General features: G+C 40.3%; 1 protein-coding gene across 1 annotated transcript in view; it reads right to left on the bottom strand.

Annotated features, from left to right (window-relative positions):
• rpap2 (RNA polymerase II associated protein 2) overlaps positions 1 to 20,941 on the bottom strand; it is a 62,164-nt gene extending 41,223 nt beyond the window's left edge. Inside the window, exons 1-7 of the mRNA XM_020530792.2 lie at positions 20,928 to 20,941; positions 20,356 to 20,470; positions 16,891 to 16,989; positions 9,213 to 9,278; positions 7,756 to 7,844; positions 7,327 to 7,359; positions 4,419 to 5,406 (exon numbers count right to left, since the gene is read on the bottom strand). Of these exons, the coding sequence (XP_020386381.2) occupies positions 4,419 to 5,406; positions 7,327 to 7,359; positions 7,756 to 7,844; positions 9,213 to 9,278; positions 16,891 to 16,989; positions 20,356 to 20,470; positions 20,928 to 20,941 (1,404 nt within the window). The remainder of the gene's footprint in view (positions 1 to 4,418; positions 5,407 to 7,326; positions 7,360 to 7,755; positions 7,845 to 9,212; positions 9,279 to 16,890; positions 16,990 to 20,355; positions 20,471 to 20,927) is intronic.
• Positions 20,942 to 21,809: the final 868 nt, after the last annotated feature.

Genomic DNA, 21,809 nt, shown 5'->3' with positions numbered 1-21,809 from the left:
AGGGTCTAGGCCCGAAACGTCAGCCTTCCTGCTCCTCTGGTGCTGCTTGGCCTGCTGTGTTCATCCAGCTCTACACCTTGTTATCTCAGATTCTCCAGCATCTGCAGTTCCTACTATCTCTAAAAGTTAATCTGTATTTATCTTCAAGGCCAGAATTAGAAAAGTAAACAATGAACAACAGATGACTCATTTGGAGTGTTTGCTGGAGCCTCGGTGTCTATCATTTGCACAAAAACGCTGAAGCTAACAATTGTGAGAAAGGTGGTTGTAAAACTCCATTAGAGATATCAATTATTCATACAGATTTCGAAAGCAAAAGGTTGTATTGAAGGCAAAACGTTTGGTTTGCATTTCTGTCTGAAGCCATCCCAAAATGCTCCCCCAACGAAACTTTGATCATCTGGCCAGGCTTATTCCCCATTACAAGGTCCAGTGCCAGCCCCTTCCCTCGTTGGAGTATCTACATATGTTTCAAGAAACCCTCCAAGATGCACCTAACAACTTCTGCCCCATCTAAGCCCCTAGCACTAATGGAAGTTCCAGTCAATATTGGGGATGTTAAAATCACCCACTATAACAATGCTGCTGTTTTTATATCTTTCCATGATCTGCTTACACATCTGTTCCTCTATCTCCCGCTGGCTATTGGGAGACATATTATAACCTCATCATAGAGATCGTACCTTTCTTATTCTTAAATTCTACCCATTTGGCCTCGCTGGATAAGCTCTCCAAAATGACCTCTCTTAGTGCAGCTGTGACATTCTTAATGTGACTCCTTAATGAGTAATGCAACTCCTTCATATCTTTTACCTCCCTCTCTATCACACCTGAAACATCTAAACCCTGGAAGTTGAGCTGCCAGTCCCAACCTTCTCACAATCAAGTTTCTGTAATGGCTATCAAATTGTAGTTCCATGTGTTAATCCAGGTTCTAAACTCATCTGCCTTACCTGTTATACACCTTGAATTAGTCACACCTGCCTTGGAATCCTGACGATTCACACATCTGAAGCCCTTCTTCCTGCATCAGTCCTTTAGTCAAATATTCAACTGCTATATCTTCCTGTTTCTGGCCTTACTGGCACGTGGCACAGGGAGTAATCCCAAGATTACAACCCTAGAGGTCCTGCTTTTCTAACTCCCTAAATTCACTTTGCAAGACCTTATCTCTCTTCCTGCCAAAGTCGTTAGACCATTTTAGTACTACCACCTCTGGCTACTCAGTCTACCCTTTCAGAATGTCCTGTGCCTGCTCAGAGACATACGTGACCCTGGCACTAGGGAGGCAACGTACCATCCTGGAGTCTCGCTTGCAGCCACAGAAACGCTGATGAGTGCTCCTGACGCTAGAGTTCCCTATTGCTATCGATCACCTACACTTTAACATTCCCTAATGTACAACAACCAACTGCGGCGCCGCTGAGCTGGCTGTTGTTGTTGCTCCCCCGAGAGGCCATTGCTCTGCCACAGTATCCAAACAGTATACTCATTTGATAGGGAAATAGCCACAGGGGACTCCTGCACCGCCCACCTTACCTTTCCTGACTGTCACCAATTTATCTGGCTGAACTTTTAGTGTGACCACATCCCTGAAACATCTATCTATAAAACTTTATCCCTCCTGCATGCTCCTCAGTGAGTCCAGTTGCTTCTCCAACTGACCCATGCAGTCTGAGAGGAACTGCAGGTGGTTACACTTCCTGCAGACATAGTTTTCAGGAACATTTGACTTCTTCCTGGTCTCCCACAACTCGCAGAAGCAGCATTCCAATCCACTAACTGCCATTACCACCCAACTAGCAGTACGAGACTATTTGGTAGCATGGAGTTAAAGCGGGTACATCATTTTGGGTGGGGGCATGTATAGCACAAGGCAGTAATTAAGGAATAAGTAGAAACTGCTAGACTACCACTACAGGCAGCAGTGATAAAGCTTAAAGCACATTAGAAGGGAACAAATAGCATTCAAATAGATACCATAGGGAGATGAGGCAGGCACATAAGAAGCAACAATCAGTAGTAATTGGGTTGGAGAAAGTAAACACGGTAGATTTACACAGTCATACGAAGAGGAATGAATGAACAAACAATGTTAAAGAGAAGGTTCACCAATTCATCTCGGAGATAACTCCGTGCGAGTTGATGGCAGGCAGGATAATGAGATTGCCAGGCAATGTCAAGACTAGTAGCAAGGAAGTAGGAGCCCAAGCAAAAGAGTTAAATGATTTTTGAGAAAGCCATGCAAGCAGCCACACAGACTGGGATAAGAAATTCAGAATCAGCTGATCAAACATGACAGGGGAAATGGAACAGGCAGGAATAGAACAGATTGAGGTACCCAATGTAGTAGATAAAATCATGGTAAAGGCTGCACCAGAGGATCTAGGATTCATGCCACAATAGACAAGTCATTATGAAGTGAAGATAATTAGCAATACATGCCCCAATACTGACATGGAAGGAAAACATCATTGGAAGCACTGGTCATTACTGGAGTACAGTAAATTCTCTATATCCACGAGATCATGACTCATGAATTTGCCTATCCATGCCAAAAAGTAGCAACAAAATTCAACGTCCATGGGCAAACTTGGGTATCTGTGATTTTCAAACCTATTTGTAATTTGTATCTTTAATGAGCTCTGCATTCATGAATTTCATCATTTGCAGGTGTTCTCAGAAACAGAACCCTTTACAGAGGAACAATTGTAAGTCACTTACTGATTTGTATTTTTCAAAATAATTAGTCACGGGAGTTTCAATCAACGTTTCAGTAAGTATTAAAATATACAAACCTATAAACAGAAATATCTTTAAAAAGCACAAAAATAAAGAGTCGACACATCATTAGAGACAAAAAAAACTGCAGATGCTGGAATCCAAGGTAGACAAACAGGAGGCTGGAAGAACACAGCAGGCCAGGCAGGACCTGGAGGAAAGGAGCAGTCAACGTTTCGGGTATTATCCTTCTTCAGGACAGTTACACATCACTAACTGTTTTGCACACAGTATACTTATTCTTCTCTACTTACTTAAGCACCTGATTTAAAGCACCCATGTTGCAGTCCTTCCTTGGCCATGCAAAATAAGTAAAAGGTGAAGTCACCATAGTCAAACCAGACCAGACCATACACCTGCTGTTGCATTAGAAAGACAACTGGTGACAGTTTAACCCAAAGGTCACCATATCTCAGGCAAGGGGAGAGGTCAAGAAGGAGAGTGCTTCATGGTAACCCCAGCTGGTGCGGGAATTGAATCCACTGGCATCACTTTGCATCAACAGCCATCCAGCCAACTGTTGGGTTTAAACGTATTTTTAGTTTTCCAGGGCTGCGTGCAAATTTTAGGTTCTAATCTTTGTGTTCAACTTTAAATTGAGAAGAATCGCCTATAAATAAGACTTTGAAGTATAGGATTAGGGGTAGAGAATTTGAAAAATTGGCTACAAAATCAGAAAATCAGTCCTTTTGTTCTCAATGTATGGATCATATCTCCTGTGGTCAAACAGAAAAAAGCAAGATTTTAAGGTTTGATGCCTGATCTTCAGTACTGCCTAATTTCAGGGGTTGATTAACTCAGTTGGCTAGGCAGCTGAATTGCAATGCAGAGTCAAATCATCAGCGTGGGTTTAATTCTTTCAATGGCTGAGGCTTCCATGAAGGACTCTCCTCCTCAACCTCGCCCCTCACCCAAGGTGAGGTAATGCTCAGGTTAAACCACCACCAGTCATTTCTCTCAAACCAGAGAGCAGCCCTAGGATGCTGTAAGACTATGGCGCCTTTTATCTTTTTAACCTGATTTCAATTGTGGTCACAGCAAATACTTTTCTCTATACCTCAGACCCTCTGGTCAGGAAGGAGAGAAGATGACCAGTTCTTCTTCCCACTAATTATCTAGAAACCCTTGCTGAAAATGTTTGTACATGTCAACTTAGGGTAGTTTTAAAACTAGTCTATCACACCCCCTATGGTCAAAGTGTTCACTTTGGATTCAGATTAAAGTGGTATTGTGGAACTGTTGCCCAGTGAGGACTGAAAATGCAAGTGGAGTGGAGGAGAGCAGTAATATATAGGAGAAAAAGGGAAATACGACTGTGGCATCAGATAAGAGTCCTCTTTAACTACCAGCTTAGATTGAACTACTCCAAAAACATAACTATGGCAGCAATCAAGATGATTGCAAGTAGTTACCAGATTTATCACTTCTACTCATCCTCTTATATCCTTTATATTGTTAAAGAAGTCCCTAGAGCCATAAAATTAAAAGTTACAAAACCTTCAATAAGGCTGCTACACAAGAATATAGCAAATATTTCAACCCAAGTTATAGAAAGTCATTCTCTGATATTGAGCATGATTTCATGCTATATCATTCAATAATGTTACTTAAAAACTGTGTTAGAGTGCATGACTTACCTGCGCATAATTTACAGATTGATAATTTTCATCACAATTACGTTCAATGTCGTCAGGCAACACATACTGCCCCTTATAAAACTCTCTGACCTTCAGATGAAGAAATTCAGATTCCTGTTTTAGTTGTTCAAAATTTGGTAATGGTCTTGCAGTGGTTTCTGACCTTCCAACTTGTACACCTTTGGTCAAGTCATTGTCTCCAGCATTTTCATTAGGGTTGGTAATTTCAACCACTTCCAGACTGTCCAAGTCATCTTCATCAAGTTCTTCTTGCTCAGTTACACAAGATGTTAGACTTGGCCATTTTGGTGACTGTTTTGTGTACTTCGAATTGGAACCATAAAGAAATCTTGATGTTTCTTCTGTCCTCCATTCATTTAGTGTTTGTCTTAGCAATCCTAGCACATTATTTTTACCTGACAGGTCAACACCTGAACTAGAATGGCTCAACAGTTTTGATTTTGCTACCAGCATCTTCAGTGATGCAGCACCCTTCTTGCTTAAGCACTGCGTTGTAAAGTTTTTAATTCCAACAATGTTTTCATTTTCTTTCAATGTTGTCATCAGAGTCAAGTTTTGCTCTGATGTTAGGGAGCACTTTTCTTCTGGCACAAAGATTGATTGTTCACTTTTTCCACTTCGGGATGGCCTAGAACTTGATGTCTCAGTATTCTTAACATGGCATTTCTTCAACTTTTGTACAACATTGTCTACTTTATAATCCATTTCTGAATGTTTTGGCACCGGTACTATTTTCTTAGGTTTTGTATCTGGTTGCTTTTTTTTGAGCGGTTTCTGTGTTGAAGCTTTTAAACTACACTTTTTTCCCAAAATTATGTTGGAAACAAACTCTTGGTCAGAGTCATCACTGCTATTGCTTTCACTTGAGGAGGCAGACACATCCTGATCTTCCAAAAAGAGAGGATTATCAATATCTGACACATGGATGCTTGAACTTTGAAGGTGCACTTCTTCACCAGCGCTACCTCTACAAGTCAAGGATAAAATATTATAAACAATGACAGAAAATTAGTTTCACGCTGAGAGCCATTAAAAAACTCTGGTCGCACTTTTGTTGTGATAAAATTAGGAACTTAACATTAGCCACTGCTTTAAATAAACAGGCAGAATGTTTTGGATATGTCAGTGGCCTGGATTTTCCAATAACCAGACAGCCGTTTCTGCAGCACAGCTGAAAATTCCATGTTGGGTTAGGGTCAGGGTCTATTCTGCCAATTTTTTCAGGAGATTTGGGCTTTGATCTTGTATTTAATTCCCTGAAGCTGCCTGAATGTCACAAATGTGAGAGATAAAATCACAATGTGTATATGTTCATCATTTGGTAGAAATATAATTTTTAACTTTTAAAAAAGTGCTGAGATCTTTAAAGAAGCTACTGCTTACAAAAGTTGACCTTGAGATGGTGCATTTGTCTGTATATTTTGCTAAAAATAAAACTGTCCATTTCAGAGGTGGACACCATGGATTTGGAGTGCATTATTTCCCCCTCTAACTCCATTTTAATTTAATCTCCTCCCTTTTTCTCTACCCTTTCTTTTTGTTATTGCTGTACTCACCTGCGTTTGGCAGTGTTTGTTAAAATAGCAATTTTGTGGTGTCATGGGTGATTTGGGTGGAGGTTGTTTAAAAAAAAAGCCAATCTCTAGGGCTTTTATGGTATAGTGGTGGTTCTCCACCCTGGAGTGTGCACCCAGGTTCAAATCCCACCTGCTCCCACATCTAAATACGTTGATTTAAAAAAAAAGAGCTGGGTTTCTCCTGGTTAAAGCAGCCACCCACAGGTCAAGGCAGCAGAGGTCATAGTTTTTGACTGCCTGCCCCTCTTTTACGGCTACATTTGTGTAAAAATCTCTGAATGGGTTGATTAGAAAATTATCCAAGCGCTGAATTCTTGTGCTATTGGACTACAGTGGTCCCTAACTCTGGATTAGAAGTCCTGGGTTCACATCCTACCTGCTTCAGAGATGTCTAATAATATCTGAGCAGGCTGATTAAAAAAAAATCTAACATCCGAGTTCTTTATATTGCCCCTGGTAGGATGAGGAGCTTGGACTATCTGCCAGTGCACTCAAGGCATCTTGGGGGCCGGAGTGTATTATTGACAGCTGGATAGCTCTTTTGGTAGCCGGTACAGACACAACAAGTCAATGGCCTCCTTCTGTGCTGTAAAATTCTGTGATTCTATCTTTTCCTCCTACTTCATTTTAATTTAGTCCACTCACTTTGTGTGCGAGAGCACACGAGGGAGATAAAGAACAATTGAGAGACTTTGAATGAAAGTGCTAGCTCTGATCAGGTGTAACGATAGCTGTAATAACAGTGATGCTGTGTTTCTGCACGTGCACAAGATGAGCTTCACCTAACATGACACTGCCTATACACACCGCCTTTACAAAATGGAAAAATGGAAAGTTTATCTTTAGCTAAATATATATAGACAAATGCGCCATCTCCTGGTAAATTTTTGTAAGCACTGGTCTCTTTAAAAGATCTTAGTACTTCCCTAAAAATTTAAAAATTACTTTTCTATCAAATTAACATAAACACATTCTGATTTTATCTATTGCATTTGTGGCATAAGGCATCTTCAGGGGATTAAATACAAGATCAAAGCCCAAATCTCCTGAAAATAGGCGGCAGCATATTTAACTGGCATTGACTAATTTTAAAAGATAGTCAATACAAATTGCTATCGCCAAGTATTTTCATCATATCATTTAGTCAGTATGGAGATAAGTTATTGGTTGATAATTCACTGTCACATAACTTGACTGGAGAATGTGCGTAACGCAAGATCATTTCTCAGAGGTTTCCTCAAATTTATTATGTGCTAAAAACAAAATTAGTATTGTACTTCACAAAACATCAATTAAAACATTGTGCATACCTTTGTTCCTTTAACAACCAGCATACTGAAGATCTATAAAACAGAAGATACGATTTTCCATACATTAAAATTCACATAGATTTTTCCAATTTCTCCCATCAATTAAACTTGAATCTCTCCATTAATTGGATGACTGCCCAAACCTATCTTAGAAGAGGCTTTCATTCCCTTAGTTAAGGATGGATTTCAACCAAAAGGAAAAAGAGCACGGAGATAACCCGAGCCTCAGTGAGCCACCCATATTGTCTCTTTTTATTGGCTAGGTGAAAAAGGTTTTAAAAATTCACAATTATTTTGAGAAAAAGCTAAATTTGAAATGCAAATTAATTATGATGCCATTGTTACACTTCCTTATAATTAGCATTGAAAGTTCAATGAAAACAATTCATATTGCAAGAACAAATCATAAATTTAGAACAAATACTTCACCTTCCTTGATCCCGTGACCATAATGGGCTCTTTGGAACCTGAGCTTCTAAATATTTGGAAGCTTTGTAACAAAAATTGCTGCAAAAACACTTAAAATAATTGATTGTAATTAGTGTTTGTATTTATAGAAATTACCTTTTCTTCAATGTAAATATATGAGTAGACCTTTTTTAAACTTTAGGACATTTTTCTTTTAAGCTGTGCCCTTCCCCAGGTCCCCATGATCATAACTTAACATAACATGGCATAACAGCCACTAAATCTCAGCTTGTACCTTGTCCAAAATCAAGTACATTATTGGACTGCTGACAGCTGCAGAGCCTAAACCAGAATCAATAGCTAGCACTTTTTACTTACAGTCAGCGAATGGTAAAGAGTAGGCCAAGCTGCACCACTCTAAAATTTTTCAAATTTTAGAAGTTATTCAGAAGGGGGTTGTCATCTTTTATTCCATCGTCCAAAAAATTTACACAATTATGGGCAAGTGATAAATTTGATAAGTGGGTCCGACCATAATTGAAAGATCGTCTACTGTGGAATAATAGGAATAGTTAACAGGCATTTTTTTTTCTCTAGACTATTCAACTTTACAGTCCATATCTTTTGGACTTGTGCAAGGCAACAGAATGATTCTTTCTAATCTCTGTTCTATCGAATTACAAAAAAAAAGATTGAAAGCAAAAGCTTTAACTTAATGATTGACTGGGCCAGCTTTGAAATAGACAAATAATATTAAATGAAGAATTTCACAGTGTTGAACAACCTAAATCTTTACTGCAGCCTTTTAAGAATGTCAGTCACAAACTGAAAATGCTTCTAAACAAAACATAACTTGAATACTTGTGGATTAGTTCCAGTTCCTTTTAGCAATTAGTACCCATCCAATCTGCCTTTCAAAGAGACGTTAAGACTGGGATTGGAGTCACATATAGATTAAAATACATAAAAAAGACATGTAATTTCTATCCCTAAAGTAAATTAGAGACCACAACTTTTTTTTTTAAAACATAATATGTATACAGATTATTTAAGACTGAATTCAAATTCTCATTAAGAATTTGAGCACAGTTGTTCATGTTTTAAGCCAATTTCTGGATAATTATCCAACTAACAACTGAAATGCTCGTTAGTGGTAATAGTACTCGTGTGCTACTCATATATCAGCAACATGTCTAATATATTATTACAATTAGCTTTCTCAGGTCTGCAAGCATAACGACCACATCTAATTTGACTCTTTTGGAGTTGTTTGCAGTATAGTCATAATTTTTACTTTTGAGAGCAGCAATATGTTAAACAGTGCTAGAAAAATTTCCATGTAGTTTTGATTCCAGCATAGTGTAAACAAAAGTTGCAAATCCAACTAAAATGTATAAACCTAGGGATATTCATAAAAAAATTCTCTCAACACACAAATTATTTCAAATTAACTAAAAAATCTTTGAAAAAGTTCTTACCTTTCTTTCAGTAATGTCATAAACTCGATTAGTGTGGGTAGATATTTTATATTGCTGTTTAGGTACCTAGATAGAATAAAAAGAATCAAATCATAGGTTAGACCATAATCAGTGACAGGACTGCCAAATGGCTCAGCTGTTGAACACAAGAGCTATATTAAATAGGTCAAGTGGACGTAAGTAAAATAATGACTGTATCATTTCGGCTGTCAAGTCGTCAGTGAACTGGAGTCTACTCACAGAAACCATTTTGTCATGTTCCAGACAAGAACGACTATACTTTGGAATATAGGAGGAGGCCAGTCAGTCCTGCAAGCTTGGCCTGTCACTCTAGATCATGGCTGATCAAAAAACTCAATGCCATAATCCCACACTTTCTCATAGCCCTTTATGTTATTCGTCATAGTCATGATGCTACGACTGTCATTGGGATTTGAAAATCTATCAACCTCAGTCTTGCACAGCTTTCTAAGATTGAAAATTCCAAAGACTCACTATCCTCCAAGTAAGGAAATTCCATTTGATCTCAGTCCTAAGTTAACTTGTCCCCAAACTATGGTCCATGTTTCTATGCCATCTCAGTCACCGGACTAATAATCCAGAACCTCAGGTGAATGGTCTGGGAACATGAGTTTCAATTCCACCAGGGCAGATGGTGAAATGGAATTCAACAAAAAATCTGGAGTAAAGCTAGCCTAATGACAACCAAGTAACCACTGTTAATTGTTATAAAAGACCATCTGGTTCACTAATATCCTTTAGGGAAAACAATTTGCCATGTTTATTTGGTTTGGCCTACACGGTTCCAGAACAACAGCAAAATGGTTGACTCTTAACTGTCCTCCAGTCATTTAGTAATGGGCAATAAAAACTGGCCCAATCAGTGGGACTCACATCCCATGAACAAATAAAAAACATGCTGAGCCCAAGCACTGATCGTTACTGTACCTTGCTGCCCCTGCATGTCTACGTCTATTAGCAACGAATGGAGGCCGGATTAGTTTGGACTGTTTTCTTTGGAACAGTAAACTTGATAGAGGTGTACAAAATGATCAGAGGTATAGATAGAGTGGATAGCCAAAGACTTTTTCCTAGGGTGAAGGTAGCTATTACGAGGGGGCATAGTTTTAAAGTGAGTGGAGGTAGATATAGGGGAGACGTCAGAGGTAGGTTCTTTACTTAGAGAGTGGTAGGGGCGTGGAATGCATTGCCAGAGAGGGTAGAGGAGTCAGCCTCATTAGGGGCATTTAAGCAGCTATTAGGTAGGCATATTGATGATAGTACGAAGGTAGGGGTGGAGGTTAGATAGACCTTAGGTTTAGGGTAAAAGTTTACTACAACATCGTGGGCCAAAGGGCCTGGATTGTGCTGTACAGTTCTATGTAGTAAAGATTGAAGGAGACCTAACAGAGATGCATAAAATTATGACAGGCATGGACAGGGTGAATAGAAATAAGCCCTTTCCCTTCAGTCAGAAGGGCAGTAACAAAGTAACAATTATAAGGTGAAGGTTAGGTGATTTTTTTTTTTAAATTCATTTGTGGGATGTGGGTGTTGCTGGCTGGCCAGCATTTATTACCCATCCCTAATTGCCCTTGAGAAGGTGGTAGTGAGCTGCCTTCTTGAACTGCAGCAGTCCATGTGATGTAGGTTGACCCACAATGCCCCTGGGGAAGGAATTTAAGGATTTTGATCCAATGACAGTGAAGGAACGGTGACATATTTCCAAGTCAGGATGGTGAGTGGTTTGGAGGGGAACTTAGAGGTGATGGTGTTCCCATGTATCTGCTGCCCTTGTCCTTCTAGCTGGAAATGGTCATGGGTTTCGAAGGTGCTGTCTGAGGACCTTTGGTGAATTGCTGCAGTGCATCTTGTAGATAGTACACACTGGTGCTACTGAGCATCGGTGGTGGAGGGAGTGAATGCTTGTAGATGTTGTGCAAATCAAGCAGGCTGCTTTGTCCTGGATGGTGTCAAGCTTCTTCAGTGTTGTCGGAGCTGCACTCATCTAGGCAAGGGGGAGTATTCCATCACACTCCTGACTTGCGTCTTGTAGATGGTGGACAGGTTTAGCAGAGTCAGGAGGCGAGTTACTTGCTGCAGTATTCCTAGCCTCTGACCTGCTGTTGTGGCTACTGTGTTTATGTGTTGAGTCCAGTTGAGTTTCTGATCAATGGTAACCCTCAGGATGTTGATAGTGGGGGATTCAGTGATGGTAACACCATTGAATGTAAAGGGGCAGTGGTTATTTTGTCTCTTATTGGCAATGGTCACAGACTGGCATTTGTGTGTGCAAACGTTACTTTCCACTTGTAAGTATAAGCTTGTTGCATTTTAACATGAACTGCTTCAGTATCTCAGGAGTCACACATGGTGAACATTGTGCAATCATCAGCGAATATCCTCACTTCTGACCTGATGATGGAGGGAAGATCATTGAAGCAGCTGAAGATGGCTAGGCCTACAACACCACCCTGATGAACTCTTGTAGAGATGTCCTGGAGCTGAGATGACTGACCTCTAACAACCACAACCCATCTTCCTACTTGCCAATGTGATTTCAACCACTGGAGAGTTTGCCCCGATACCCATCGATTCCATTTTTGCTAGGGCTCCTTGATGCCAAACTTAAGTCAAATGTAGCCTTGATGTCAACGGCCGTCACTCTCACTGCACCTCTGAAATCCAACTCTTTTGTCCATGTTTGAATCAAGGCGGTCATGAGATCAGGAGCTGAGTGGACCTGGCGGAACCCAATCTGAGCGTCACTGAACAAATATTTGCCGAGTAAGGTGTTGCTTGATGGCACCGTTGATGACATCTTCCATCACGTTACTGATCGAGAGTAGACTGATGGGGCAGTAACTGGCTGGGTTGGATTTGCCCTACCTTTTTATGTACAGGACATACCTGGGCAATTTTCCATATTGTCAGGTAGATGCCAGTGTTGTACCTGTACTGGAAGAGCTTGGGTAGGAGCAGGGCAAGTTCTGGAACACAAGACTATGGTACTGCTGCCGGAATATTGTCAGGACCCCTAGCCTTTTCAGTATCCAGTGTTTGAAAGGGAATTGAGGAAAAAACTGTTTTCATCCTGAGGGTGGTGGGGTCTGGAATGCACTGCTTAGATGGGTAAGTGAGGAGGGAAATTTCATAATGTTTAAAAAAGTACTTGAGCAAGCACCCAAAATTTTTTTGTTTTTTTTTTTTAAAATTCATTTGTGGGAATTGCTGGCTGGCCAGCATTTCTTGCCCATTCCTAGTTGCCCTTGAGATGGTGGTGGTGAGCTGCCTTCTTGAACAGCTGCAGTCCTCCTGCTGTGGGTTGACCCACAATGCTATTAGGGAGGGAATTCCAAGTTTTTGACCCAGCGACAGTGAAGGAACAGCGATACATTTCCAAGTCAGGATGGTGAGTGACTTGGAGGTGATGGTGTTCCCATATATCTGCTGCCCTTGTCCTTCTAGATGGAAGTGGTCGTGGGTTTGGAAGGTGCTGTCTGAAGAACTTTGGTGACTTTCTGCAGTGCATCTTGCAGATAGTACCCACTGCTGCGACTGAGTGTCAGTGGTGGAGGGAGTGAATGTTTGTAGATGTAGTGCCAATCAAGCCGGCTGCTTTGTCCTGGATGGTGTCAAGCTTCGAGTGTTATTGGAGCTGCACTCATCCAGGGAAGTGGGGAGTATTCCATCACACTCCTGACTTGTAGATGGTGGACAGGCTTTGAGGAGTCAGGAGGTGAGTTAGTCGCCGCGGTATTCCCAGCTTCTGGCCTGCTGTTGTAGCCACTCTGTTATTGTGGTGAGTCCAGTTGAGTTTCTGGTCAATGGTAATCCTCAGGGTGTTGATGACACCATTGAATGTCAAGGGGCAGTGGTTAGATTGTCTCTTATTGGTGATGGTCATAGCCTGGCATTTGTGTGGCACGAATGTCACTTGCCACTGGTCAGCTCAAGCCTGCATATTATCCAGATCTTGTTGCATGTGAACATGGACTGCTTCAGTATCTGAGGAGTCACAAACAGTGCTGAACATCCCCAATTCTGACCTTATGATGGAGGGAAGGTCATTGATAAAGCAGCTGAAGATACTTGGGCCTAGGACTCTACTCCAAGGAATTCCTGCAGAGATGTCCTGGAGCTGGGACGATTGACCTCCCATAACCACAACCATCTTCCTATGTGTCAGGCATGACTCCAACCACTAGAGCATTAGGCCCCTGATACCCATTGATTCCAGTTTTGCCAGGGCTCCTTGAAGCCACATTAGGTCAAATGCAGCCTTGATATCAAGGGCTGACACTCTCACCTTACCTCTGGAATTCAGCTCTTTTGTCCATGTTTGAACCAAGGCTGTAATGAGATCAGGAGCTGAATGGCCTGGTGGAACCCAAACTGAGCATTGCTGAACAGGTTATTTCTGAGCAGGTGTTGCTTGATAACACTGTTGATGACACCTTCCATCACTGATAGTCAAGAGGACACTGATGGGGCAGTAATTGACCGGGTTAGATTTGTCCTGTTTTTTGTGTACAGGACATACTTGGGCAATTTTCCATATTGTCGGGTAGATACCAGTGTAACTGTACTAGAACAGCTTGGCTAGGGAAGCGGCAAGTTCTGGAGTACAAGTCTTCAGTACTATTGACGGAATGTTGTCAGGGCCAGTAGCCTTTGGAGTATCCATAATGCTCATAACGTTCAAGGCTATGGGCCCACTGCTGGAAAGTGAGACTAGTAGATTTATTGTAGCTTTAGTGGAACTGTCTTGATGGCCTGATGGGCCAAAGGGCCTCTCCTGACTGTATGATTATATGACACCCAGGTCCTGCCTATCAATTTATAGCCAAATAATAACATGCCTTCCTGTTTTAGCAAACAAAAGTAGATAAGCTCACATTAATGTATATTATATTGCATTTTTCATGCACTCAGCTTGACCAAATCACACAGAAGCTTCTCTGCATCCTCCTCATAGGCCACCCTCCCTCTCAGATTTGTGCCATCTGCAAATTTGGAGATTTTAAATTTAATTCCCTCAGCCAAACTATTATTATATTGTGAACAGCTGGGATTCGAGCTATGATTATTGTGTCTATATTCTACAGTCTCTCTCTTTTTGTATCATGGTCCTTCCCTGATGAATTCTAAAATGCTCCCTATCCTAAGACTTACTACCTTTTTGCAATTTTATATGTCTCCTCCTTTGACGTAATACAATCATTAATTTCCTTTGTTAGCTACATTATAGCAAAATGTAACTGCTGCTCTTTGAACCAAAACACAGTAAGCTACTGATGCCTTTGAGACAAGGCGGGGATTGTTAGGCAACAACAGACAAAGAAGAAGCATTTGGGCACACTCTTTGTTCATTGCTGTCCTCCCATTGCAGGGGAATAAAATGGTATAAAATAGGTAGATATCGATCACAGCATCGAACACCTGATGTTCTCCTCAATGATGCATGTTGTAAGGCCTGTGATAGGCCACTTGCAGTATTTCTATTCACATCAATGGGACCAGCACAACAGAGTGGCCTCAGATGCAATATGAACTGAATGGGCATTGGAAAGGTTTCTCTGGGTGATGTATGAAATAATATTGACCTAAAAATTTATTTTTCTTCCCTATTGGTCAAATTATATCAGATCTATTGTCAAGCAAAAGATGTAACATAGAAGATGGGAACAGGAGGAGGCCATTTGGCCCTTTGAGCCTGCTTCGCCATTCATCATGATCATGGATGATCATCCAACTCAACAGTCTAATCCTGTTTTCTCCCCATAACCTTTGATCCCATTTGCCCCCAAGTGCTATATCTAGCCACCTCTTGAATACATTCAATGTTTTGACATCAACTACTTCCTGTGGTAATGAATTTCTCAGGCTCACACCCTTAGGGTGAAGAAATGTCTTCTCATCTGTCCTAAATGGTCTAACCTGAATCCTCAGACTGTGACCCCTGTTCTAGACAACCACCATTGGGAACATCCTCCCTGCCTCGTCCTGTTAGAATTTTATAAGTCTCTAAGATCCCCGCCTCATTCGTCTGAACTCTAGTGAAAACAATCCTAACCTAGTCAATCTCTCCTCATAGGTCAGTCCCGTCATCCCAGGAAGCAGCCTGGTAAACCCTCGCTGCACTCCCTCAAGAGCAAGAGAATCCATCCTCAGAGAAGGAGACCAAAACTGTACACAATATTCTAGGTGTGGCCTCACCAAGGCCCTGTATAGCTGCAACATACATCCCTGCTCAAACGTTCAACTGGTCTTTTATGTAACAAATCATGGATAAGTAAAGAAAAATATCTTCAATCTCAGGAAATAAAACAAAAAGCACTTGCACTCTGAAATAGAGTGGTCCAGGGATGAGATCCTCTGATGTGACTGAAGGGTGCGAGAGAGCGAGAATGGGCTGGGGTTTCCCCCCTTGAGCGTCAGAGGCTGAGGGGTGACCGTATGGAGGTTTAATAGGTCATGAGGGGCATGGATAGACTCTAGAGTGGGTGAGTCCAAAACAAGAGGACATAGGTTAAAGTGAGAGGAGAAAGATTTAAAAGGACTTGAAGGGTAACTTCTTCACACAGAGGATGGTGCCTGCATGGAATGAGTTGCCAGAGGAAGTGGTGGAGTCGGGTACAATTACAACATTTAAAAGGCAGCTGGGCAGGTATATGAATAGGAAAGGTTTAAGAGGGATATGGGCCAAATGTTGGCAAATGGGACGAGGTTAGATTGGGATGTCTGGTTGCCATAGGCATGTTGGACCGAAGGGTCTGTTTCCATGCTGTATTACTCTACAGCAACAGAGAAGATGCAACTATTCACCTTAGGACAGAGAAATTAACAGAAGATAGAATACAACAGTTCAAAATTATGAAGAGTTTTGATAGGGAAAATAAGGTGAAACCATTTCCATAAGAAATGGGATCAGTAACCGAAAGGCAAATAAGAATTTTCTTTTTGAAAATGCAGTGAGTTATTAAGAATGCACTGTCTAAAAGGGTATTGTGAATAAGATTTAATAATAACTTTCAAAATGAAATTGGATATATACACTGGGAGGGGGTGGGGAGGTGAGAATATTTGCAGGCCTTAGGGGAAAGGGGAGAAGTACAGAATATGGGTAGTTCCTGGATGCTGGACCAAATGATCTCTTTCTGTGTTGAAAAAGTATATGATACTGTTTTGGTTAAAGTGAAAAAAATACTTTATACCTTTTAAACTGGAGCTATTGATTGCGAACTAGCAGTATGCACATCTATTCTAACAAGCAAAGACACCTAAAAAAAAAAAGAGATTTGTATTCTTTTATTGTCCTTTTTGTAGTGGGCACTTGTTCCCTTTCAACTTTGTTATGGGTGAGAGATACTAGATGAAAGCCCTTTGCCTGAGATTGCATTTTATTATTTCTTACGGTTAGCAAGTAACGAAATTGCTCTTTCACTCAAAGAAACATTACAACTGGCTTCTTATTGCTGCAGTAGAAATTAATTGATTACATTTTAACTGAAGAACAATTTGGTTTCATGCTAGAAGACACTAATATTTGTTGTGGCCAAGCAGGGAGTTTGCAAAGACGGAAGCTGATTTGCCTATCTTCACCTGGTGTGACACTACTTATCATTTACTTTCACAAATAACTCTGAATTAATACAAATAAACATAATAGACTTACATTCTCAAGTTTATTTTGACAAATAGGATAGCCACACTGTTTAATTATGGAACGCTCTTCCACAATATCCTTATAATGGACTACAGTAATAAACTGTATCTAAATTAGAACAAAAGAGGCAAAGTTACACATGTTTGCAAATGCATCCAAAAAAAGCATCATAACAAAATCATAAAATTACTAAACACCAGTTTGCCACTTGCCCTGGAAAAAGTTATCTCCCAAATTATAAAAGAATAATATTTATAAATTCCACATATATACAGACGCTCCAGTTTTATCTATCTTTTTTCTTTAATGGTATGTGGGCATTACTGGCAATGCTGTTGTCCAGAGGGAAGTTAAAGCCAATCATATTTGCTGTGGATCTAGAGTTACATGTAAGCCAAAATAAGTAATGACAGTCGACTTCCTTCCCCAAGTGGTATTTGTAGTCCAGATGATGTACTGGTTGAACAATGTTAGCCAGGTCGATCTCACAGAATGAGTTCCGTGATTGGACCAGGTTCACAGCCCATTCAGAGTCCTGGCTGATGGATATAAACAGGAGTGTCAAGGGTTCTGCTTGCTCTTGGAGCTGGCTCAGTGTTATGTACTATGCACATGTAAATAAAGGATGAGTTGGTGATGGGCTACAGGCCTTTGTGGAGTTATTTCAGATGGGTTTTTACAATCTATGTTGATTGGTCACTTTTCCTAAGACTACCTTTCAATTCCTGATTTATTCAATGAAATTAAATTCCACCAGGTGCCGTGGACAAATTTGAACCAGTATTAGTTTAAGCCTAGAGCTTACCTTTCCAGCGACATTACCACTATGCTATGGTCTGACCAATAATAGTTTGTCTTGTGTAAAACACAACCCCTGATTTTGGGCCATGAAGTCCTCATTTCATTTTCTTTTAGAAAATATACATCTTGGATATAATTTGACCACAAACTGACTTTTTGCCAAAAAAAAAAACAAATTCTCTTTCTTTCTTCTTTGCATCTACTGACTGCCAAAGTCAAACTTGGTCTTGTGCAAACTTATTAATTCATCGATTCATAGAATAACACACCAAGGACAGTTGTGTGGCTTTTGCATCTGTATGTCAATATATGCTGTCATGATTACCAACATATTTGCTAATAGGGAAATAGGACATCAAGGAGAAACAGTTTGAATTGTGCTGTGAATACGAAACCAGACTGTAGAGTAGGCAAATAATTAAGAAAGTTTTCTTGAATTCAAGATATCAGAAAACATTAGAGACCATTGGAAGAAATTGTAATGGTTTGTGATGTACTAATATTTATAAACTTAGTTTCCCATCTCTACCAACCTTCCAGTCCTCTGGGTGAAAAAAAATTCCTCAAATCCCCTCAAAACTTCCTGTTCTTCACCTTAAAAACAGTGGCCCTTGGTTATTGAGCCCTCTGCTAAGGGGAAATGTTTCTTCCCCCCACCCCCCAATCTACTTTATCTATGCCTTCAGAAATTTTACACCTCAAATCAGAACCCCATCAGCCTCTCTACTGCAAGGAAAATACTCCAGCCTACCTAGTTTTTCTTCATAGTTGAATCACTCCAGCTAACTAGTAAATCTCTTCCGCAATCGCATCCCTTCTGTAGTGTGGCAACCAGAACTGCACACAGTACTCCAGCTGTGGTCTAACTAATGTTATATATAGCTCAATCATCACCTCCTCACTCTTATATTCAATGTCTTGATTAATAAGAAGGTTTCAAATAATTATTTTATAGTGGAAAATATTTTTATTTGCATTGAAGGCAGTTGAGGAATAAAGCTTTAGCCGTATAGTCAGTACTAAGCACAGCATGTGGGAATTACATTAATAACAAACAAGGCATTCAGACTATCAAGGTTACTAGCTAGAAGCCACAGTATCAGAGGCCTTGCATAGAATAACAGACAATCCTTATGAAAGGCTGTGGAAACAAAAATAACATGGAACACATGGAGATTGGAGTGCGGAAATTATACCATGCATGCTGTAATCTGTATAAAGATTGAAGGTGTTCTGTAACCCACCACAGTGAGCTTTAAACTGCAGGATGTTAAATCTCCCTGTCCATAAGTGTTCATGAAATAAATTATCGTTATTTTGTTTTCTTGAAGTCCCCTTATGAATTTCCCAAGTTGATCCCATAATAGTGCGTAATAAACCTTGATGTTCTTTTGTTGAAAGTACTTAGGTGGCCTTTTGTGAATATGCTTAGTTATTGGCAATCATGGTAACCGTGGGAGGAGGCAATGGCCTAGTGGTATTATCGCTGGACTGTTAATCCAGAGACCCAGATAACATTCTGGGCACCCAGGTTCAAATCCCACCTCAGCACATGGTGGAATTTGAATGCAATAAAAAATATCTAGAATTAAGAAACTAATGATGACCATGAATCCAATGTCGATTTGTCTGGGGGAAAACCCATCTGGTTCACTAGTGTCCTTTAGGGAAGGAAACTGCCATCCTTACCTGGTCTGGCCTACATGTGACTCCAGACCCACAATGTGGTTGACTCTAAAATGCCCTCTGGTCTATTAGGGATGGGCAATGAATGCTGCCTAGCTAGCAATGCCCTCATCCCATGAATAAATAAAAAAAAAAACAAGTTACAGAACTAAAACTTAGTTTTTCAAGCCAGATTTCACTCTGGGATCTGAATGATCCAGTTTTATCAAGCAGCTGGGACCACTACAGTATCTACACAGCTCAGTCAGATTCCCAAGAACAAAGAGACCATCAAATTAAAGCCAAGCATGTGACCCACAGCTGCAAAATGAAGTTGTAAAGCAAGTCAATGAGAATCACAAGAATGGACTGAGATTCTCAGTAAACTTATCCAAAACCTTGCCCTTAAAGGAGCAAATAAAAAAAAATTAGTCACTGCAGATTTCATAGCCAGCCATGGATCATTTACTGGGTTTATGAAGAGAAACAATTTTGCAGTGTGACAGAAGACCAATATCGCAAATTGTTTCAAATGAAAACTCAATAGGAAAAATACCTTTTGGTTTCTTTTATGGGTCAGATTAGCGGAAACAGTCTCCAACCTGACAAATTGACAATGGCAAGATAATGGAAGAGGGTGAATTTTGGACCACATGCAAAGGGATGTAATGGGGCTAATTAGATAATTCTTTACAAAGTTGGTACATAGGCACAGTTGAATCAACAGCCTCTAAGCAATATGATGCTATGCTACTTAGTTGCCATCATGGACTCTTCTAAACTTGTAGCTCCTTCTTTCTATATAAACAGCAATGACTACACTGGCTGTGATGTGATTTGGAACACCCTGTATATATTACACTCACTGGATACTCTCAGATTCCAAATATAACCGAAGAAATGAAGGAAGATGTTACACATTCAGAATGATATTTGCAACACTTCATTTTTAGAAATACCAAGAACAAAACTCCATCAATACAGTAGCCTCAAAGAAGGCCCACTTACACAATCCAACAGAAGTTCTTCTGTGACATTTATTTCAAGCAGTTGTTCAACAACACGAAGGGCTTTTGCCTCACATTCACGTTTCTTCCTCAAAGCCTCTTGCAATGCAGCTTTTCTATAGGTGCATCATTTATGACAAAAGGAGAATCATGTTAGGACAAGTCAAATGACTTATTTCAGGACAATATTGATTTATTTCCTGCTTTGTGCATTTACCCTGAGGATGGTGTACAGATTTAGTCCTCCAGTATCTCCAGGTCTCTATTCTTCGCCAAAGTAAGCCAGATTTGAACTAATGGCAGCAACAATTAGACACTTAGAAAGAGGGTTGCGGCTAACTGAAAGTGAGCAGTTTAGAGACATCTGCCAATGTTTGATTTTGCAGCTATAAGACACCAAACTACTGGCAATACTCCCATCCACATAAGACCTTAATGAAACGATGTACCATCGCCAATGTTTTCCCACCGTAGTTATGATGTTTGGAAGGGGGTCAGGAAAGAAATGTCAGTTGCACAGTAGTATTGAGGCAACCATTGTCCACCGAGCCTACTGTTCCAATCTTTCCACACCTTCCTGCCAACATTCTAGAACTACTAGCCCTCCATTCTTAGATAACAAGGTTTAGAGCTGGAAATTCAGTTTTTTTTTTAAAACAGCGAACTGGTGTTCTGTTTCACCTCCATGTCCATTGGTAATCTGTTATTTTCAATGGCAGTGGTGAAAAGTAATTAAAATTGCCTTTTCCTACATTAAAACAGTTTGACCAAATCTATTTAGTAAACAAACTGGAAATGGTTTATAGACGAGCAGCACAGTTTGTCTCAATGACGATACCAGTGTTACTTTTTCTTGTTACATCTTGGCTGTAACTCTCTGGAGTAAATAGCACAACAACCAAAACAGGAGGGGCAAACATTAACAGGTTAGTGTCTTTCTAAACAAAAACAGAAAATTGCTGGAAAGGCTCAGCAGATCTAGCAGCATTCCTAGAGAGAAATCCAAGTTAACGTTTCAGGTTCAGTGACCCTTCCTCAGAACTGATGGTAGCAAGGAAAGGTTGGTTGTTATGCAGAGGATACGGTGGGGGAAGGGGGTAAGGAGTAAAGGATAGGTGGGCAGAATCCAAAGACAAAGAACAGACGAACCGACAAAGGAATGGATAATGATCAGCCTGGGAGAATTCATAGCTATTAGTGGACAATTAGCGGCAAACGACAGACAATCTGCAATAGCTTTCCAGCTTTCCAGCATTCGCAGTTGGTTCGTTTTTTTTTTAAAATTTAGTGCCTTTTTAAAGTCGCACACTAACATATCTGAACAGCCTTATACCAAATACTATAAAAGAGACTGGATTAACCAACCCAACCACCACAGGGAACGGGGATAGTAAGAACTGCAGATGCTGGAGAATCTGAGACAACAAGGTGCAGGGCTGGATGAACACAGCAGGC

Source organism: Rhincodon typus, chromosome 10 (genome assembly GCF_021869965.1).
Source record: "Rhincodon typus isolate 14 chromosome 10, sRhiTyp1.1, whole genome shotgun sequence".
Classification (NCBI taxonomy): Eukaryota; Metazoa; Chordata; class Chondrichthyes; order Orectolobiformes; family Rhincodontidae; genus Rhincodon; species Rhincodon typus.
This window is presented reverse-complemented; position numbering and strand designations above follow the sequence as displayed.